The sequence below is a fragment of the Cebidichthys violaceus genome, unplaced genomic scaffold, assembly GCF_023349555.1.
Source record: "Cebidichthys violaceus isolate CVI_PGR_0920_01 unplaced genomic scaffold, fCebVio1.0.p SCAF_6, whole genome shotgun sequence".
NCBI lineage: Eukaryota > Metazoa > Chordata > Actinopteri > Perciformes > Stichaeidae > Cebidichthys > Cebidichthys violaceus.
This window is the reverse complement of record NW_027176816.1, coordinates 14,404,647-14,425,404: the sequence shown is the minus strand read 5'-3', so window position 1 is coordinate 14,425,404 and position 20,758 is coordinate 14,404,647. Positions and strand designations below refer to the sequence as shown.

The 20,758-nt window shown below is 40.4% G+C and overlaps 1 protein-coding gene across 1 annotated transcript; it reads left to right on the top strand.

The window, feature by feature from the left end:
* The first annotated feature begins 35 nt into the window (after positions 1-35).
* clcn6 (chloride channel 6) lies at positions 36-19,034 on the top strand. Its single transcript, XM_068733173.1, has 23 exons — positions 36-133; positions 895-954; positions 1,093-1,158; positions 1,708-1,773; positions 1,864-1,930; positions 5,897-6,003; positions 6,411-6,537; positions 6,658-6,725; positions 7,679-7,737; positions 7,842-7,974; positions 8,175-8,288; positions 9,329-9,495; positions 9,682-9,793; positions 10,053-10,182; positions 10,795-10,948; positions 11,485-11,641; positions 11,828-11,934; positions 13,097-13,283; positions 13,891-14,051; positions 14,644-14,800; positions 14,929-15,036; positions 15,164-15,289; positions 15,501-19,034. Exons 1-23 carry the CDS (start codon positions 59-61, stop codon positions 15,579-15,581), a joined length of 2,589 nt encoding a protein of 862 aa, XP_068589274.1. The 5' UTR covers positions 36-58; the 3' UTR covers positions 15,582-19,034.
* Positions 19,035-20,758: the final 1,724 nt, after the last annotated feature.

The following is a 20,758-nucleotide window of genomic DNA, read 5'->3' as shown; positions in this document are numbered from 1 at the left end:
CTTATAAACTCAGCGGTTTTACAATACAACCTGAACGCAGCATGACACAACAGCGAAGATGGCGTGTTGTGGAAACTGTTTTTGTTGCCAATGTTGCTGCAGAGAAGGGGAGACACGGACGCCTGAGGAGCTGGTAAAGATTTATATTAAAATCAGTCAAAACGAGGATCTCGTGATTCTTTTATAATCCGATATTTTCCCTCAGAATTGCTCCTGAGCTCTGCACGGTTCGCTCCTCTGTCTTGCTTGCTCCACCCAGCTGCTCAAAGACTGTTTTCTGGTGTTCTGTAGCTTTTGCAAACCACAATGATCTTAAGTACATTCAGGATGTAACCGATACCTATGCTGTCACAGGCATTAGTCCTCCTTACACTGTAACTTTGTGTCATGGGGATATTGTTCGCTGTTTTCCTCATGGTAATGTGGAGAAAGCCCTTGGACCAAACTCCATTTATTATTTAATAAAGCTTCCTTACCCTCCCTAACACCATTTAGTCCTTTTGTGGCTTATCATAATACCTGCTATAGTTCGGCATGCATGTTACATGCAACTGCTTAGTATGACAACCCCGTTATATCTATAGTCATCTTCCATCCTACTCGGTGTAGTAATGCTTGGGAGATCGGTTATCAATCTGTACCATTTATCTGTTGACCATATCATGTCTTGAAGCTAAGCAGGTTTACTCTCTGTCAGGTGTTAACGTTTGCAAAATAATTCAACTTTATATTCAAGTTTATATTTACATTATTACTTCGTAAACTATGTTTGTAGCTGAATTCCCAAAAGCAATCGGCTAAAGACTTTGGTTATATTTCCTGTGAACTGTCCCTGCAGGAGCTGTCACTACACTAGTTATATTATACTTTGCGTATTCCTCTTTTTTCCTCAAGACAATCCTTGGGGAAATCGGAGATGAAGAAGATGAGATTCTACCCAGGAAAGATTATGAGGTGAGAAACTGGTGAAAATCGTCATTCAGAGAAAGATCTCCAGTCAATGTTGACAGATCCATGCTGCCTCAGGTACAAATGAGAGTCAATGGACTGACACAGGTGATAGTTACACAGTATTTGTTTTGGCTTTAACAGAGTTTGGATTATGACCGCTGCATCAGTGAGCCCTATGTGGAGATTGTGGAGGGGATGGACAACAAGGTGAGATAAGTTGAATGTGTGCTTTTTGACTCATTGCTTAGATGTGGACAACGTTTCTAGAGAGCATGCAGATTGGATTTGAGCCGTCTGATAATATAGTCGTATGTGTTTTTTGGAAGAAGCTACAGAGGCTAGATGTGCTCTGTAACGTGCTACGGTGTTTCTCTAGCCTTCTTCATTGGTGGAAATTTGAACTGAGCGTTAAACCCGGTGTTCCATAGGAGTTTATTTTAGAGCCATTATTGTTCTTAAGTCACATAATTTGGTCTTGCCTAATGTTTGGAAACTGACTTCTAATATTTGATATGTGTATTGCAATCGTTGTAATGTCTTAGTCATGTAGACCTAAAAAAATATTTGTATTCTGTTGCTATACTGTCACAGGGTCATGTGACAAAAACACACAGAGGTCTTAGATAATAGTTTGAGGGGAAAAAAAATGAGTTATAGATTTAAATCCACAATAAAAAAAAGTCATTTTTATATTTTACATTTTAATTTGAGATATATAATGCAAATGGTTTTATTAAAATGTTCATCTGCCAATAGAAAGCCAAAAAGTATGAAGCAGTACGGTGGATGATGATGTTCGCTATCGGAGTCACAGTGGGTCTGGTAGGTGCATTGTGGATACCTTGGTCTTTCTTTGCTACATCCCAACATGTTGCAGATGACCAGCGAGTGATGTCTTCATGTCTCTCTCAGGTGGGCCTGTTTGTGGATTTCTTTGTGCGCCTCTTCAGCAAAATCAAGTTTACTGTGGTTGGTGATTGTATCCTTTAACATGCCTGTGCACATCAGCTGAGTTGATGATAAACAGGAGCTTTCATGAAAATAATGGATACTCAAAAGTTTGTGATGTGCTGAAAGTTGCAGCTAGTCCTGATAAGGTTGTATGAGATGTGTGTGTGTGTGTGTGTGTGTGTGTATGTGTATATATATATATATATATATATATATATATATATATATATATATATATATATATATATATATATATATATATATATATATATACACAGTTGTGGTCAAAAGTTTACATACACTTGTAAAGAACATAATGTCATGGCTCTCTTGAGTTTCCAGTTATTTCTACAACTCTGATTTTTCTCTGATAGAGTGATTGGAACAGATACTTCTTTGTCACAAAAAACATTCATGAAGTTTGGTTCTTTCATGACTTTATTATGGGTTAACAGAAAAAGTGACAAAATCTGCTGGGTCAAAAATATACATACAGCAACATGAATTAGCAATTTTGGTGACTTAGAAAGTTGTGTCAATGAAATGAGCTTCATAGCATGGCCTCTTAACGTCTTGTGAGTGATTATGAGTGACTACAGCTGGTGACTTCTCTGAGGCCATTTAAATAGGGCTCATTGGATACAAACGGCCACAAACGCTACAATGGGAAAGTCAAAGGAGCTCAGCATGGATCTGAAAAAGCGAATCATTGACTTCAACAAGTCAGGAAAGTCACTTGGAGCCATTTCAAAGCAGCTGCAGGTCCCAAGAGCAACAGTGCAAACAATTGTTTGTAAGTATAAAGTGCATGGCACTGTTTTGTCACTGCCACGATCAGGAAGAAAACGCAAGCTATCACCTGCTGCTGAGAGAAAATTGGTCAGGAGGGTGAAGAGTCAACCGAGAACCACCAAAAAGCAGATCTGCCAAGAATTAGAAGCTGCTGGAACACAGGTGTCAGTGTCCACAGTCAAGCGTGTTTTGCATCTCCATGGACTGAGAGGCTGCCGTGCAAGAAGAAAGCCCTTGCTCCAAAAGCGGCACCTTAAGGCTCAACTGAAGTTTGCTGCTGATCACATGGACAAAGATAAGACCTTCTGGAGGAAAGTTCTGTGGTCAGACGAAACAAAAATCGAGCTGTTTGGCCACAATGCCCAGCAATATGTTTGGAGGAGAAAAGGTGAGGCCTTTAACCCCAAGAACACCATGCCTACCGTCAAGCACGGTGGTGGTAGTATTATGCTGTGGGGCTGTTTTGCTGCCAATGGAACTGGTGCTTTACAGAGAGTAAATGGGATAATGAAGAAGGAGGATTACCTTCAAATTCTTCAAGATAACCTAAAATCATCAGCCCGAAGGTTGGGTCTTGGGCGCAGTTGGGTCTTGGGCGCAGTTGGGTGTTCCAACAGGACAATGACCCCAAACACACATCAAAAGTGGTAATGGAATGGCTAAATCAGGCTAGAATTAGGGTTTTAGAATGGCCTTCCCAAAGTCCTGACTTAAATCCCATTGAGAACATGTGGACAATGCTGAAGAAACAAGTCCATGTCAGAAAGCCATCAAATTTAACTGAACTGCACCAATTCTGTCAAGAGGAGTGGTCAAAGATTCAACGAGAAGCTTGTGGATGGCTACCAAAAGCGCCTAATTGAAGTGAAAATGGCCAAGGGACATGTAACCAAATATTAGCACTGCTGTATGTATATTTTTGACCCAGCAGATTTGATCACTTTTTCTGTTAACCCATAATAAAGTCATGAAAGAACCAAACTTCATGAATGTTTTTTTGTGACAAAGTATCTGTTCCAATCACTCTATCAGAGAAAAATCAGAGTTGTAGAAATAACGGGGAAACTCAAGAGAGCCATGACATTATGTTCTTTACAAGTGTATGTAAACTTTTGACCACAACTGTATATATATATCTCTATGGGGTAATAATTCACCATTAAGAGTATATGATGTGTTAATGATAGAATAAAGGCTTGTGTGTAAATTACACGCCTGTTTGACTGTTTTGAACAATCTTCGCCTTTGGTGTCACATGAAACCGTATGTGTGTGTGTGTGTGTGTGTGTGTGTGTGTGTGTGTGTGTGTGTGTGTGTGTGTGTGTGTGTGTGTGTGTGTGTGTACACAGTGCTGTGAAAAAGTATTTGCCCCTTTCCTGGTTTCTTATTTTTTTGCATATTTGTCACACTTAAATGTTTCAGATCATCAAACAAATTTTAATATTAGACAAAGATAACCCGAGTAAATACAAAATGCTGTTTTCAAATGATTTCTTTTATTAAGGGAGAAAAGCTATCCAAACCGACTTGGCCCTATGTGAAAAAGTAATTGCCCCCCCTTGATAAATCATGAATCAACTGTGATTTTTTTGGAAAGCTGAGTTCAATTTCACTATCTACACCCAGGCCTGATTACTGCCAGACCTGTTGAATCAAGAAATCACTTAAATAGAACCTGTCTGACAAAGTGAAGTCGCCTAAAAGATCTCAAAAAGCAACACATCATGCCGCGATGTAAAGAAATTCAAGAACAGATGAGAAACAAAGTAACTGACATGAATCAGTCTGGAAAGACCCCAGAACAACATCTAAAGAACTGCAGGCCTCACTCGCCTCAGTTAAGGTCAGTGTTCATGATTCAACAATAAGAAACAGACTGGGCAGAAATAGCACCCATGGGACAGTTCCAAGGCGAAAGACACTGTTGACCAAAAAGAACACAAAGGGTCGTCTCACATTTGCCAAAAAACATCTTGATGATCCCCGAGACTTTTGGGCAAATATTCTGTGGACTGACGAGACAAAAGTTGAACTTTTTGGAAGGTGTAGGTCCCATTACATCTGGCGTAAAACTGACACAGCATTTCATAAAAATAACATCATACCAACAGTCACACATGGTGGTGGTAGTGTGATGGTCTGGGGCTGCTTTGCAGCTTCAGGACCTGGACGACTTGCCATAATTGATGGAACCATGAATTCTGCTCTCTACCAGAACATCCTGAAAGAGAATGTCCGGCCATCAGTTCGTGACCTCAAACTCAAGTGCACTTTGGTTATGCAACAGGACAATGATCCAAAACACACCAGCAAGTCCACCTCTGAATGGCTCAAGAAAAGCAAAATGAAGGTTTTGGAGTGGCCTAATCAAAGTCTGAACTTAAATCTGATTGAGATGCTGTGGCATGACCTTCAACAAGCTGTTTCTGATCGAAAACCATCCAATGTGGCTGAATTAAAACAATTCTGCAAAGAAGAGTGGGCCAAAATTCTTCCACAGCGATGTGAAAGACTCATTGCCAGTTATCGCAAACGCTGGATTGCAATTGTTGCCGCCAAGGGTGACAAAACCAGTTATTAGGTTTAGGGAGCAATTACTTTTTCACATAGGGCCAAGTAGGTTTGGATAGCTTTTCTCCCTTAATAAATTAAATCATCATTTAAAAACAGCATTTTGTATTTACTCGGGTTATCTTTGTCTAATATTAAAATTAGTTTGATGATCTGAAACATTTAAGTGTGACAAATATGCAAAAAAATAAGAAACCAGGAAGGGGGCAAATACTTTTTCACAGCACTGTATATATATATATATATATATATATATATATATATATGTATATATATATGTATATATATATATATATATATATATATATATATATATGTATATCTATGTGTATATATATGTGTGTGTATGTATATATATATATATATATATATATATATATATATATATATATATATATATGTATATCTATGTGTATATATATGTGTGTGTATGTATATATATATATATATATATATATATATATATATATATATATATATATGTTGTATTGTTACAGTAACATATATATATATGTATGTGGTATTGTTACAGTAACAACAATAGATGGTTGGGTCGTCTCAGTTGTAAATCTAAAGAGACAGGATCATCCTCAGTGTTGCCGCTTGTTCTACCTTAGCTGAACGCATCCAGCTGTAGAGAAATGCAGCGACAAAGGCTGTCTCCCTCTGTCTCTGCTGGAGCTGCTGGCATTCAACATGACCTTCGTCTTCATCGCCAGCGTGCTCGTCCTCATTGAGGTAGGACTGCTCGGACACAGATAAATTCCAATTGAAGTTCTTTTCTGCAGATATTTGATATGTGTGACTTGGACCTGAGCTTGAACAAGTACAGGAGTATTCCCTCCTGGAACTCTGACAAAGAAAAAAAAAAACTTCAAGAGGAAGCATCTATGTTACAAATTAAATTCTAGTATTAGAATTAGCCACTGGTGAGAAACATCCCCACATAACAAATAATGAGTCAAACACAACAGTACACTACAGTATGTGCAGTTTATTGTCATCACTTTACATGATTTTTAAGTGTTACAGCCTTAAAATGTCTGGACCCATTCTTACCTGGTATCAGTGATATGTTAAGTCATTTTGTCATAGAGAATACACTAACCTGTAGAACATGCTCTATGTTGGTGTCCCCTTTCCAGCCAGTAGCTGCAGGCTCAGGGATCCCGGAAATCAAAAGTTACTTGAACGGAGTGAAGATTCCAGGAATTGTCCGGCTGAGAACTTTTCTCTGCAAAGCTGCTGGAGTCCTGTTCAGTGTGGCTGGAGGTAAAGTACGAGTACAATATGTAACGTGTACAAGAAAAATGTTACTTGACTGAAGTGGCTGACAGCAGACATTCTGCCATTGGGTGGATAGTGCCTCTGACTCAGTGTGTGTCCACTCAGGTCTGTTTGTGGGGAAAGAAGGTCCGATGATACACAGTGGAGCCATTGTGGGAGCTGGCCTTCCTCAGGTACACCGCAACACGTCCTCAACACTGATGAGGACAACTGATTCTACTGCTCATGCTGAGATTACATTTATTTTTCAACTCGTAGTATGTACATATGTCTGAAATGACACTGTTAAGATTTTAGGGTTCATGTGTCTGATTGTGTATGTATACAGTAAATATAACCTTTATTTAGGCATGTAAGATCCCACTGAATATCCAACTCTCATTTCCTCAGGAGACTTCACCAAGATAGCAGCACTACACTTTACAGATAGGACAAAAAACTACAATATATTATATTACAAAGTTAGTAAATAAAATAAAATAGAGCACCTAGTTTTTCTACTTAACGTTCCCATGAACAGGATTTAAAAATGTTCAACTTTGGCATGTCTTAAAAGGATTCACAAGTTTTCAAGGTTGTCTTAAAACAGTCACCTGAACATTGAAACGATCCTTTCCTAATGCACTTTCATTGTAAAAATAATAACTGTTACAGAGGACCCAAAACCCCAAACCACTTTCCTCAGGTGAGAACTAATGCATATGAGAATTCAGATCCAGATCATGACAGTGTAGTACAAAGTATTTGGATTCTATATATTGTGTTATAAATATGCATAGCGACTGTCGTCTATTGTTTGAAATACGGCTGTTGCAATAAAACTTTGCTATTGGCTGACCTGGAGGCAGCTTTTGTCACCAAGTGACTAGCATAACCTAAAATGTTAAAACTAATATAGACCAAGCCCAGCAGTTCATGTGGTGTTTTTTATGTTCTGTAACTGTAGCATGAAAGCATGGTGGAATAAGCCAGCCAGCCACTAAATGGGTTCATACACTCATGTCCCCCCCCCCCCCGCCCCAAGCTTAGTTGCTCTTTAAATGGTTAAACAGACACTGATATTGATATGATATTGACTCATATCATGGCTGAAGTGTGCTCATCACACATTTTCTCCCTCTACCAGTTTCAGAGCATTACTTTCAAGAGGATCAAATTTGATTTTCCCTACTTCCGCAGTGACAGGTATGGCTGCGCTTCACCGTTATTAACAAAACACTGTCCACTGTCATAATATGGGACTAATATTGTCAAGCATAGCTCATCGTGTTGTCTTTTCTGTTTTTCAGGGACAAGCGAGACTTTGTGTCAGCGGGTGCTGCTGCTGGAGTAGCCGCTGCCTTTGGTGCTCCTATAGGTGGCACACTCTTCAGTCTGGAGGAGGGCTCCTCTTTCTGGAACCAGGCCCTCACTTGGAAAGTGGTACGTCACCTTGTCCAATGAACTCCAAGAGGGTCGAATCATCTATCAGCAAATCTACCTCCAACATGAAGCAAACAAACCAGGGCTTTTTTCTGAAACCCTCAGTCTGTCAGCTATACAGTTACATAGCACCAAGTACTAACCGTAGAGCAGGATTTAATGTTTTCCTTCCTCAGCTTTTCTGTTACATTTTGTTTCAGCTCTTCTGTTCGATGTCGGCCACCTTTACCCTCAACTTCTTCCGTTCTGGGATCAACTATAACAAGTGGGGCTCCTTCCAGCTGCCTGGTCTGCTCAACTTTGGAGAGTTCAAGGTAAAGAGTCCATCGCTGCAGTTATCTCTTAATTTGATACAAAATATCTGTGTAAATGTGTGGTTTGTATTCATTCAAGTAATCCTATAACTATTCAATGTTTTATTGATGACAAAAACTCATATTTTAATAAGTATAAATGTATTGTCATCCCAACTTTAACCTTCTCATTCCTCCACAAATACTGGAACATGTCGTCTCCTCTTATTTAATAACCCTCTATCTCCGATGATCTTTTTGAACCGTTCCTATCTGGATTTCATACAGCCCTCCTCAAAGTCCCCGGTGTTTCTCTGTTCACCCTCTGGTCTAAAGAAAGTTACATTAGTGCAATGCAACTAATAAGTTTAGGTTTTACAAAATATAAAGACAATGTAAAACAGTAAAACATAACAAACTGAGCTTATGATTTTAATTTGGTACAGATTTTTTATTTTTTTTTGATTGTTGTATTTGTATGTTTGTGTGCATGTATGTAAGTGTATTGTGAGTGAGTCGTGTATTAAAGAGACAGTGTGTACAATTTAGGGGGGTTTATTTTCAGATATGAAATATAATATTCCTAACTAAGTATTAATCAGTGTATAATCACGTGAAACTAAGAATCGTAGTGTTTTTGTTAGCTTAGAAAAAGCCATATAGCCGGATCAACCGGTATACCGCTCAGCACTAGGTTAGCCATTGTTAACAATATCAGATGATAAATACACATTACGCCCATTACGCACAGAAGTGCTAATAAACAGCATATTACTACAGCTCTTCTATTGTTGATGTGCACTCCAAGAGCAGCCATCTTGGATTTTAAGGTCAGGGTTGGTGGGGTTCGTCCGTCTTTCCAGTTGGATATCTGCCTTTTGGCAGCGTTCCAGTTGAAGTTTCCGACTGGGAACTCGGAAATTCTGACTTTTGCAGTTCAAATGGAACGCAGCAAATGATTCACTGCTGCTTTTGACGCTGTCCACCATACTTCTCTTTTAATGTTGGATTTAATGACCTGTGCTACCTTTTGCCTTTAATGTGTTTAATGTGCTCTTCAGTGTTCAGATGGAGATAAGAACTGCCACCTGTGGACAGCTGTGGACCTGGCCTTCTTTGTCCTGATGGGGGTCGTGGGTGGCCTGCTTGGGGCGCTCTTCAACTGCATGAACAAGATCCTGGCCAAGTATCGCATAAAGCACATCCACCCCAAGGCCAAGTTCATTAGGTGATTGCTACATGACTTGTTCACACAGGAAACTGTTCATCTTCTTACAGAACATCACGCTTGTCAATCAAAGATTGTAACTGTCTTCAATATCAGCTGTGATTTTGAAAGGAAATATTTGGAAATGTGACGCTAATTTCCATTCAAGTGTGTAATTATGGAAGTTGATCTGATGCACTTTTCCAGAGTTCTCGAGAGTCTGCTGGTTGCCATGGTGACGACTGTGGTGATATTTGCAGCTTCCATACTGTTGGGCGAATGTCGCGACTTGTCCTCCCCCACAACCCATAACACCACAGTAAGTTTCTTTCTTCGTACCGGTTTACCTGTTTACATGGGGCTCGCTTCTTAATCAATATCTCACTATTCAGTACAGCTGTCTTGTGTCATTCTGAAAAGCAGAAGCTTACTCAATCAAGGGCAAGGACTGATTTAAGCAGAACTAGTTTTATGGTAAAATTTGTATGAAATGACATTCCATGTGGTATTAAAACTGATCTTAAAAAGTCTTCACAAGTGTTTAGTTTCTCATATTAAGTTGTGAGTTCTTTTTTCAGCTGTCTGGCGGAGAGGACATCAACTCAACCATTCGACAGTTCTTCTGCACCAACAAGACCTACAATGACATGGCCACGTTGTTCTTCAACCCACAGGAGGCTGCCATCCACCAGCTCTTCCACCAGGATGGTGAGATGAGCGCACACACACACATTCATAACAGCTCTTTGTTAGTTTAATCATATCGTTTTGAACCCCCCCTTGAATTTCCTGGCACACAAGACATAGTTTAATTTTCATTATTGTATTTTGTATTTTTTCTGTAGTTTTATTGGGTGGTGTTTTGCTGGGATTATTAGTATCATTGTCATTACTGTAAGACGACAGTATAATAAAGTCAAACACGTTATTGATCATACCTTGCACATTGCACCTTTTACATTTTTTATATGCATATGCACACAGAGCTGCATGTAATGATATAGCCAAGCCCATTCTGCAAATCAAAACATGGCACAGTAAATGAGTGGGTAGGTGAAATTGCAAAATCCGTTAAATATTGTGGTTGAAAAAACTGTTTATTAGTACCAAGTGAGTCCTATAGTACTGAAATAAGAAACATTGAGAATAGAAGTTTGTCTTTGAAGTATTTATTCTCTGCGCAGAGAGTACAGTGTAGTTTCTGAGTGTGGTAGAAAACTGCATAAGACCCAGGAATGCTTCCTATCGATCACTTTCAGGTGGTCCATATTACTCACTGACTGGTCATAATGAAGACCTGCCTGCTGCTCTTCCCGTCAGGTACCTTCAGCCCTGTGACTCTGTCAGTCTTCTTCCTCCTGTACTTCCTGTTGGCCTGCTGGACCTACGGTGTGTCTGTACCTAGCGGTCTCTTCGTCCCCTCACTGCTCTGTGGGGCGGCTTTTGGACGTCTGGTTGCCAACATCCTCAAAGTGTAAGAACCATGTTTTCCTCATGTTCTAATGACCAAAGTTTGGCTGTCCCCATATCCCAACGGCTATGAAAAATCACAAATACCAAATGATCTCACAAATGAGCCGTGTCACCGGTTAGAGACTAGCTGGTGAACTCAGTGGAGCATTTAGCAGACAAAGAGACAGACGTTCCCCTCAGGAGTTGGTGGAGACCAAAAACAGAGCTAAGAGAGATAATATGTGACACAAACACTCCCAACGAATGAAATGAAAACCCCAAATGACTAAACTAAGACCCATGCTGGGTCAGAGGCCCTGATAACCTCGCTGTTGGTCGTACAGGTCCACATCCACATGATGGAATCTGCTGACTGGATGATTTTCTTTCACTTTCTCCGCTGTCACAGGCTTTGAGCTTTGAACTGTGGGAGACAGCCTGTTGGTTCAAGTCTTTACACTTCACCACACACAACCTCACTGTACATTCCCCTTCTGCTCTTTCTCACCCTCTGACTGGTGAGATACTGGTCCTTACCCTGTGTCTGTCCTCTGTTAGGAAACTGGGAATGGACATCTACTCAGGGACCTTTGCTCTCATTGGAGCTGCCGCCTTCCTCGGAGGCGTGGTCAGAATGACCATCAGTCTGACTGTCATCCTCATTGAATCCACCAATGAAATCACATACGGGCTACCCATCATGATCACTCTAATGGTACTGTCATGTTATATATTTCAGCATTTTCCACCATCAACCACCGTGCTGTTTTTAATTCAAACAACAACATGAAATGATTTCATGTTTGTCTCTGTTAGTCTTGAGTAGTGAAGAAGTGTGTATGATGCAGTCATGTACTTCCTATTGGGCTCATGTAGTAAATGTTTTTGTGTTTATCGTCAGGTTGCCAAGTGGACTGGAGATTTCTTCAACAAGGGCATCTATGACATCCACATCCAGCTCAGAGGAGTGCCACTGCTGGAGTGGGAGACTGAGGTTGAAATGGACAAGTAAGATTTGTAGTTTAACAAACTAGAAGACCAAGGGATGAACGCTTTTCCTTCACTCTGGTGACTCTTTTTACAGCAGGTGTCTGTTCCACCTGTAGTCTTTAATCAGAGTGATGTCGACGTCAAGCCACAGTTACATTTGAGTTAGTTACATTTTATACAACCAGCAGCAGGAGTGTTGGGGTGTTGGAGTCCGACACACTGAAAAGAGTTTTCAATTAAACCGTCCTTCCTCACTATGAACTCCATCAGCACTGTCCCTTCCTGCCAATCCTCTCCCTTTGTCTTCATCCAAAAGCAGCAGGTTACCGGGGGCAACGACCTCACATCATCTTCTTTTTGCCAAGTTTACCAAACTAGCACATTTTAGTTACAATACAGGAATACATGAGGCTGTTATGATCAACATGATGTGAAAGTGGAATCATGTTTAGAAATTGTATAATGTGCGCTCATAACCATAGAGAATGTTATCTATACTTACTTATTAGTGGATGATAGGCAGCATGGATGTGGCGTTAGTGTTTATGTAGCACAGGAAGGATAGAAGATTAAGGCAGCAGTTTCAGTCTGTCTGGGTGCCGGATCTTCAGCCTGTCTAAAAAACGGAATCCAACTTTAATTCTGGTCAGGATGTTTAAACTGCTGTAGTCATATTTGAAACTCTGGACGACAGTGAAGCACTCTTTCTGATCCCACCCTCTTAGCCTTGCTAGAGCTGCCACCAAGTGCTGAGTTTTTTTCTTTAAATTTGTAGGGGCGACTGTTGCCCAGTGGTAGAGCAGGGTCATCCTTCAATCAGAGGATCGACGGTTCGATCCCCGGCTCCTCTAGTCCATGTCAATGTGTCCATGGGCAAGACACTTAACCCCAAATTGCTCCTACGGTGTGTGAATGTTGTATGAATGTTAGAGTCCTGATGGGCAGGTGGTACCTTGCATGGTAGCCTCTATCGTCAGTGTATGAATGGGTGAATGATGACATGTAGTGTTAAAGCGCTTTGAGTGGTTGGAAGACTAGAAAAGAACTATACAAGTACAGTCCATTTAGCATTTAGTTCCCCACTTCTCATTGGGTATCAGCTCTCAGCAGCTTCCTCTTTACAGACCCATACTGGGTGAATTCTAACGGTGCTCGTCTTGTTTCCCCTCATCTGATCAAGGCTGACAGCCAGTGATATCATGGAGCCCAACTTGACCTATGTGTACCCCCACACCCGGGTCCAGTCTCTAGTCAGCATCCTGCGCACCACAGTCTACAACGCCTTCCCTGTGGTCACTGAAAACCGGCAGAACGAACGAGACTTCATGAAGGGCAACATCCTGGTCAGCAACAACATCCGCTTTAAGGTATGTCCTGTGCCATTTAACATTTTTAGCCATCAAAGCCCAGCTTCATTTCCAGAGGGAGTCGGACAAATAGAGGAGAGATTGAGTGTCCCGCTCAAGGACATTTCAGCAGACCTTGTGGATGTGAAACATCTTTCTAATGATGCTGCCACCCTAGCAATAGTGGTGTAACCATTGGGTGGAGGTAGAGGTGTGTGATCAGCAGTTTATTTTTCTCTCTCTTCCACAGAGACAATAAGCCGTCTCTGTCCTCTCCTCAGATTAACATGTCCTACACCAAGCAGCACTGCATTTCAATAACATTTGAATGAGTAACTAACGTTGTCAATAAGGAACAGCACATTTTGAAACAATCCATTACATTTTCTAATGAAATCAATCAATGACAAAAATACTTTCTATTTGGCTAATACACCTTTTTAAGTGAATTATGCAAACAACCTTTTGCTATTCTCATAACTCGTAACATAAGTGAAGCACCAAAGGGATTTTAATGTGCTGATGTTAATTTAAGATTATGTCAGTGTTTGTGGGTGTTAGAATGGATCTGGGTCTCGACATCAAGAGAAGATGTGCAAACTGATTGTGTACACTTATCCTCCTTTAGAAATCCAGTGTTGTGTCCCGTGCGGGGGAACAGCGGCGCCGCTGCCAGTCCATGAAGTCGTACCCATCCAGCGAACTGAGGAACGTGTGTGACGAACAGAATGCGGTGGTAGAGCCAGCAGAGGAGGGAGAGGACCTGCTTCAGCAGATGTTAGAGAGGAGGTACTATATAGTTCTGTACACACTATTGTACTGTATCATGATCATCAATGTATCATCAAATGCGGAAGATTTCAAATGCCTAAATACAACAAATTAAATCTAGAAATTAAACATGATGCACATGATTATTTGCTTTTTATGTATGAATTCAAGATATATTAAAAGGGCAATTATTTAGCCTTTTGTCCTGATTGAGTTGTTTTTCATATTGGCATTATTTTCCATGCTACATTCAAATCACAACACAGAAAACAAAGTGAAGAGGTGTTTTAATGTTGTCCAGCAGAGAGCAGCATACACTTCTAAGAAACAACAATATGGAATGCAAATGCATTGTATCTCACTTTATTTCTTAGTTAGATTGTTTTTTTATTAGACATTTTAAATCTTCCATACTTCAACAAAAGTAGAATAATCTAAATATATTATGTGGTACTATAAAAAATGGTATTATAAAAGGTAATACTATATCAAGCTGAATATGGCCATCGTTTTGTTTGGAAAATCTGTCTTGTGTCAGTAAGACAGTAAGTATGTAGTAGTAGTAGTGAGACAGCCCTCCTGTAATAGTATTGTTGCTGTCCACATGCAGACATGCTCCCTACCCCAACCTGTACCCAGATCAGTCTCCCAGTGAGGAGTGGACCATGGAGGAGCGCTTCAGACCACTCACCTTCCACGGCCTCATCCTCCGCTCCCAGCTGGTCAACCTGCTCATCAGAGGGGTCTGCTACGCTGAAAACCAGTCGGTCTGTCTCTCTCACTCTCTCACACACACACACACGCACGCACGCACGCACGCACGCACGCACGCACGCACGCACGCACGCACGCACGCACGAGTCTTTTTCGTGACAGATTTTCTATCTACATTCAGAGCGCCACTCAGCCCAGGTTGTCCTATGCAGAGATGACTGAAGATTACCCACGTTACCCTGACATCCATGACCTGGACCTGGCCCTGCTCAACCCACGCATGATAGTGGTATGACCAGTCTAAATACTGAGTTCTTTTTAATGTGGTATAGAAACAAATTGAAAACGTTTTTTTGATATTTCAATAAAAATGGAAATATGAGTCAATAAAAAAAAGATGTGTCCTGTGTTCCCAGGACGTCACCCCCTACATGAACCCATGTCCCTACGCAGTGTCGCCCAACACCCACATCTCCCAGGTGTTCAACCTGTTCAGGACCATGGGGCTGCGACACCTCCCAGTGGTTAATGCTGTGGGAGAAGTAAGTAGTCATCCGAAAGAGTTGTCCTATCCCCAAATGATGGTTCTAGTTCCTCCAGCGTCATTTTAAAGGCTGATACTAAGTGTTTTAAACTCAGTGTTTCGATCATGAGACAAAAGAGAGAAACTCCAATTAACAACGTTGTTATGTTTCAGTACAGCATACAGTGGCTAATGTTGTCTGCTTCTTTATCGTCTGCCATCTCTTTCAGATTGTTGGAATAATCACGAGACATAATTTAACCCACGAGTTCCTTGTGGCCAAACTGCGGCAGCACAGCATCACTATTTGACCCGACTCTGGACAATCTGCCGTCCCTCCAACCCAGACTGTTCAGCCCGGTCCTGAGTCTTTGTCTCTGTCCATTTGTAATAGCATGCACACATTCTCTGTGGTACAATAAGGAACACATTTATCCTGTAAGTGAAACCGTTCTGTTATATTTTACTCAAGTCTAACATTTTCAGTGTTGAGGAACCTGACTTCAGTGGCAGGACTGGATTCATACACTTGGGACACTTTAATAGAACCAGATTTGTTTTGACTGTATAGAAAAGGTTTTACACATCACGGATATCCCCAACGATCCATATGATAATTCATGAGCTGGCTCTACTCTGACACAACACCAGATGATCTGATAGCATTAAGCTTAAAACATTAGCCAACTCAGCTGTTCTTTTGGTGACCACAGTGTTATCGTCACTCAGTGCTCCCCCTTCAGAAGCCAAAAAAAGCTCATGAACCCTCCACCCACACAACCAATTTTGTTTTTATCAATCGTTAATGATTATAAAACATTTATTTTCCCTTATTTTTAAAAACCAGGTGAGCTGGATAGCCTTGCTGGCAGCAGTACATTTTAGTTTGTTGATCGTCTTTACAGGAGTGTCTCTCCCTGGTCATCCACACAGAACTGGAAAGATGTATCAAGTGAAGTGTTGAGCTCATTGACCACTGTTTCTGCTGGTTGGAGACACAAAAGACAAATTAGCTTTGCAGGCGGAGCTTGTAATGAAGAAGCCATAGCCCAACATAGCTAGCTAGCCTTCTTTGAATTACATTGAACTTGAAAGACATTGACTGAAAGCTGCAGCAGCTTGTTGATCGTGTTACTCACCGTTTGAAGGAAACATCACTTGCAAAGGATTCCTCGCTACCCTCGTGACAGACTCTTTCTTTTGACCTTTTGATCATGCTTTATTGTCGTTATCACTGTAGCACTTTTACGTTTGACTGTTGTCTGTACATTTGTATTCACTGTGTAAGAAACTGGAATATATGCACTAAAGCAGGTCCCCTCACGGCCTGTGACTGAACTAGACCTCTGGGAAGAGTTGTTCAGTGAGTGTTTCAGCTGTTGGACATACAGTATCACGTGTAACCACCGTAAATACATTAGCATTGTTTTGCACTCATGACATGTAGTAATATTTTCATTGTCATTGAGTCAGTTCAGTGACCTCAGCACACAGTCTTGGTTCAGTTCACCAAGGTTTTGTTATGTAACAGGGCATTCCCCATTGTAATAAAACTATTGTGTCGAATATATGACACATTAGTTCTGGTCCATTGTCCTGGGTCATTGTTTCATTGCCCTTGAAAGAAACTAAAATGTGACTGGGAGCAAAGGCAAGTAAGAAGAAGTGGAATTGTACCACTTATTTATTACCACTTGTTTATTAGCGACCACAATAGCACATGTATGTACATCAAACATTCCTTATTTGTTTCTTGTCTCTGCTTTATGTTTTATTTAAGAGATTATTTTTTATACAATTTTATGTTCATGATTTGCTGCCTGAGCTGTGAATGATTCTGTGTCATGTAATTGCATTTCTAAATGGACCAATGCTGTCCTGGATAATATTGTTTATAGTCTAGGCATTGCTCACTTGTTATTTTAAAATGAGTCTTTTTATGTTGTGCATACTAAATACTACATATGGCATGGCAGGTGGTGAGCAGAATGAGATTAAGAGAAACAGTGGACAGTACATATCCTACTGTGAAGCCAGACTCGAGAGACTGTTTGCCAAATACTTTGTTTCATATGAGTTCTGTGGAGATATTAGACGGCGCCCTGTGCTTTTTTCAGAATTTGTAGTTTCAAATGTAGAACTGGCACATGGCAAAAAAAAAAGCTGCAACCATGGAACAAAAAGCAGAGAGACCTCTGTCTTGTGCCTTTTTATTGTTTAACTAAAGCTCCTTCTGTTTTGTCAAATTTAATAAGTGTGTCTTCATGTTTTTTATTCAGACAAGTTATGGATAAAGCTGCACATACAGGTGAAACTCGAAAAATTAGAATATCATGCAAAAGTTCATTTATTTCAATAATTCAACTAAAAAGGTGAAACTAATATATCATATAGACTCATTACATGCAAAGTGAGATATTCCAAGCCTTTATTTCTTATATTTTTGATGATTATGGCTTAAAGCTTATGAAAACCCCAAATTCAAAATCTCAAAAAATTAGAATATTGTGGAAAGGTTCAATATTGTAGGCTCAAAGTGTCACACTCTAATCAGCTAATTAATCCAAAACACCTGCAAAGGGTTCCTGAGCCTTTAAATTGTCCCTCAGTATGGTTCAGTAGAATTCACAATCATGGGGAAGACTGCTGACCTGACTGTTGTGCAGAAAACCATCATCGACACCCTCCACAAGGAGGGAAAGCCTCAAAAGGTAATCGCAAGAGAAGTTAGATGTTCTCAAAGTGCTATATCAAAGCACATTAATAGAAAGTTAAGTGGAAGGAAAAAGTGTGGAAGAAAAAGGTGCACAAGCAGCAGGGATGACCGCATCCTGGAGAGGATTGTCAGGAAAAGGCCATTCAATAGTGGGAGATCTTCACAAGGAGTGGACTGGGGCTGGAGTTGCTGCATCAAGAGCCACCACACACAGACGGATCCTGGACATGGGCTTCACTTGTCGTATTCCTCTTGTGAAGCCGCTCCTGAATAACAAACAACGCCAGAAGCATCTTACCTGGGCTAAAGAAAAAAAAAAGAACTGGTCTGTTGCTCAGTGGTCCAAAGTCCTCTTCTCTGATGAGAGCAAATTTTGCATCTCATTTGGAAACCAAGGTCCCAGAGTCTGGAGGAAGAATGGAGAGGCACACAATCCAAGATGCTTAAAGTCCAGGGTGAAGTTTCCACAGTCAGTGTTGATTTGGGGAGCCATGTCATCTGCTGGTGTTGGTCCACTGTGCTTTATTAAGTCCAGGGTCAACGCAACCGTCTACCAGGAAATTTTAGAGCACTTCATGGTTCCTTCAGCAGACAAGCTTTATGGAGACGCTGACTTTATTTTCTAGCAGGACTTAGCACCTGCCCACACTGCCAAAAGTACCAAAACCTGGTTCAATGACCATGGGATTACTGTGCTTGATTGGCTAGCAAACTCACCTGACCTGAACCCCATAGAGAATCTATGGGGCATTGCCAAGAGAAAGATGAGAGACATGAGACCGAACAATGCAAAAGAGCTGAAGGCTACTATTGAAGCATCCTGGTCTTCCTTCTTAACACCTCAGCAGTGCCACAGGCTGATCGCATCCATGCCACGCCGCATTGAGGCAGTAATTTGTGCAAAAGGGGCCCAAACCAAGTACTGAGTACATATGCATGATTATACTTTTCAGAGGGCTGACATTTCTGTATTTAAAATCCTTTTTTGATTGATTTCATGTAATATTCAAATTTTCTGAGATTTTGAATTTGAGGTTTTCATAAACTGTAAGCCATAATCATCAAAATTATAACAAATAAAGGCTTGAAATATCTTGCTTTGCATGTAATTTGTCTATGTAATATATTAGTTTCACCTTTTAAAGTTGAGTTATTGAAATAAATGAACTTTTGCACGATATTCAAATTTTTCGAGTTTCACCTGTACTAATGCCACGTAGGTTTTAATAATGCTGTGTGGCCACTAGAGCTGACAGGATTAGATGATTATGTGAATTGTTGATCGACAGAACAATAATCAACTTTTTTGTCAGTGAATTAACTGATAAATCAAGAAAATAATCAGCAGATGAATCGATAATGACAATTAGAGTTAGTTGCAGCGTTCTCTGCAACTAACAAGTAACAGAGTTCACACACTATCACACTGGAAAAGGGACAAACTAATGCACATTAAATCCGATTGATTTGTATGTGTGCTGTTGATTGACATTATTCTCCCACAATGCAAATGAACGAAACGGTTGAAAATAGAAATACTGTATCTTTGTAAGTCAGCAATAAGTAGTCGTAAAGACATTTTGTGTGTAGTTTCATTGGCAGTGACATGCAACAATATTGTATACTTTAAGTATGTAAGTATGCTGTCAGTGTTGCCCACTTAGTGACTTTCCTGCTAGATTTAGCAACTTTTGGAGCTAGTGCTGCTAGCTACTTTCATTAGAAAAGAGTTGGCAACATTGAGCTGGGTCTTTCGGTTGGATCATTTTAGAATCGTTTTTCAAAATTACCAACCCTAGCTTTAATGAACTGTATTTTTCCTCAAAGTTTTATATTTAAAATATTATTTACTGAGCTCTGTGGACCCAGACAATGATGTGTGACAGCCCTGTGAATCTCATTATAGCAGAACAGGTGCCTAAGTGGCCATTGAGACCAACAGATGCCCCTAACAGCTCAGGTGCAGTTCAGCATTAACCAGTTCTGACACAACTAATGCAGAGGTATAAAGAAAAAGAATGAGGCCTGAATGTCTCAGTAACAGGGAAGAAGCTAACTGTGCATCTTAACCTTTATCAATGTCTTAACTTGGTCTTATTTACAATGAACATTACAGCACTAACATGGATGTGGACCCTCAGCCTCTAGACTGCTGGCAGTGTGGGACGGTGATACATGCTGGCAGAAAGACACGGGATATTGAGGATTCCCGTGTGAAAATGATGCTCTTGGGGCACACACACAAACACAAGTGGCTTATTTACCCTATTTCAATTCTCTGTGCATGAAAATAACAGCTAAATGTGACATTTGTTATTGATTATGTGTAATATATCTCACAAAGGCAGCGGAAGATGTTTGTCTTCATGCAGGATGGCAAGAAAGTGCATGCTAAAGTAATGTCTATCTGAATCCTGATGTCAAAATGTATGTCTGTCACTTTAAATTGAACTTGTTTTTAACCAAAGGATTCATCTCAACAGCAGGGAGCATATCTGAAACACACATTTATGGCACTTCTGTAACTGACACTAAACACTCAAACATCACGATGAGAGATGATGATATTTACAAGAGGCTCTCATCATGTCACCGGGGCTGATTGAATGCCTTGCTGTCATTTACCTCTATTTAATCCAGCCAGTAACAAAGCTCCACCTTTAACCTGTGGGCTAATTGAACCATGGCCTGTTCTAGATAATGGGTGAGTAGATGTGTGCGGAGGTGAAAATCTGGTCTCTATATCATTATACTGGATTAGCAAGATAAGAG

What these genes read in the sequence shown, in the direction of transcription:
- clcn6 (XM_068733173.1), top strand. Translation starts at nt 59, where the DNA reads ATGGCGTGTTGTGGAAACTGTTTTTGTTGCCAATGTTGCTGCAGAGAA. An exon ending in CCACAACCCATAACACCACA is followed by an intron (nt 9,794 to 10,052) that starts GTAAGTTTCTTT and finishes TTCTTTTTTCAG; the next exon opens with CTGTCTGGCGGAGAGGACAT. An exon ending in ACTGAGGTTGAAATGGACAA is followed by an intron (nt 11,935 to 13,096) that starts GTAAGATTTGTA and finishes CATCTGATCAAG; the next exon opens with GCTGACAGCCAGTGATATCA.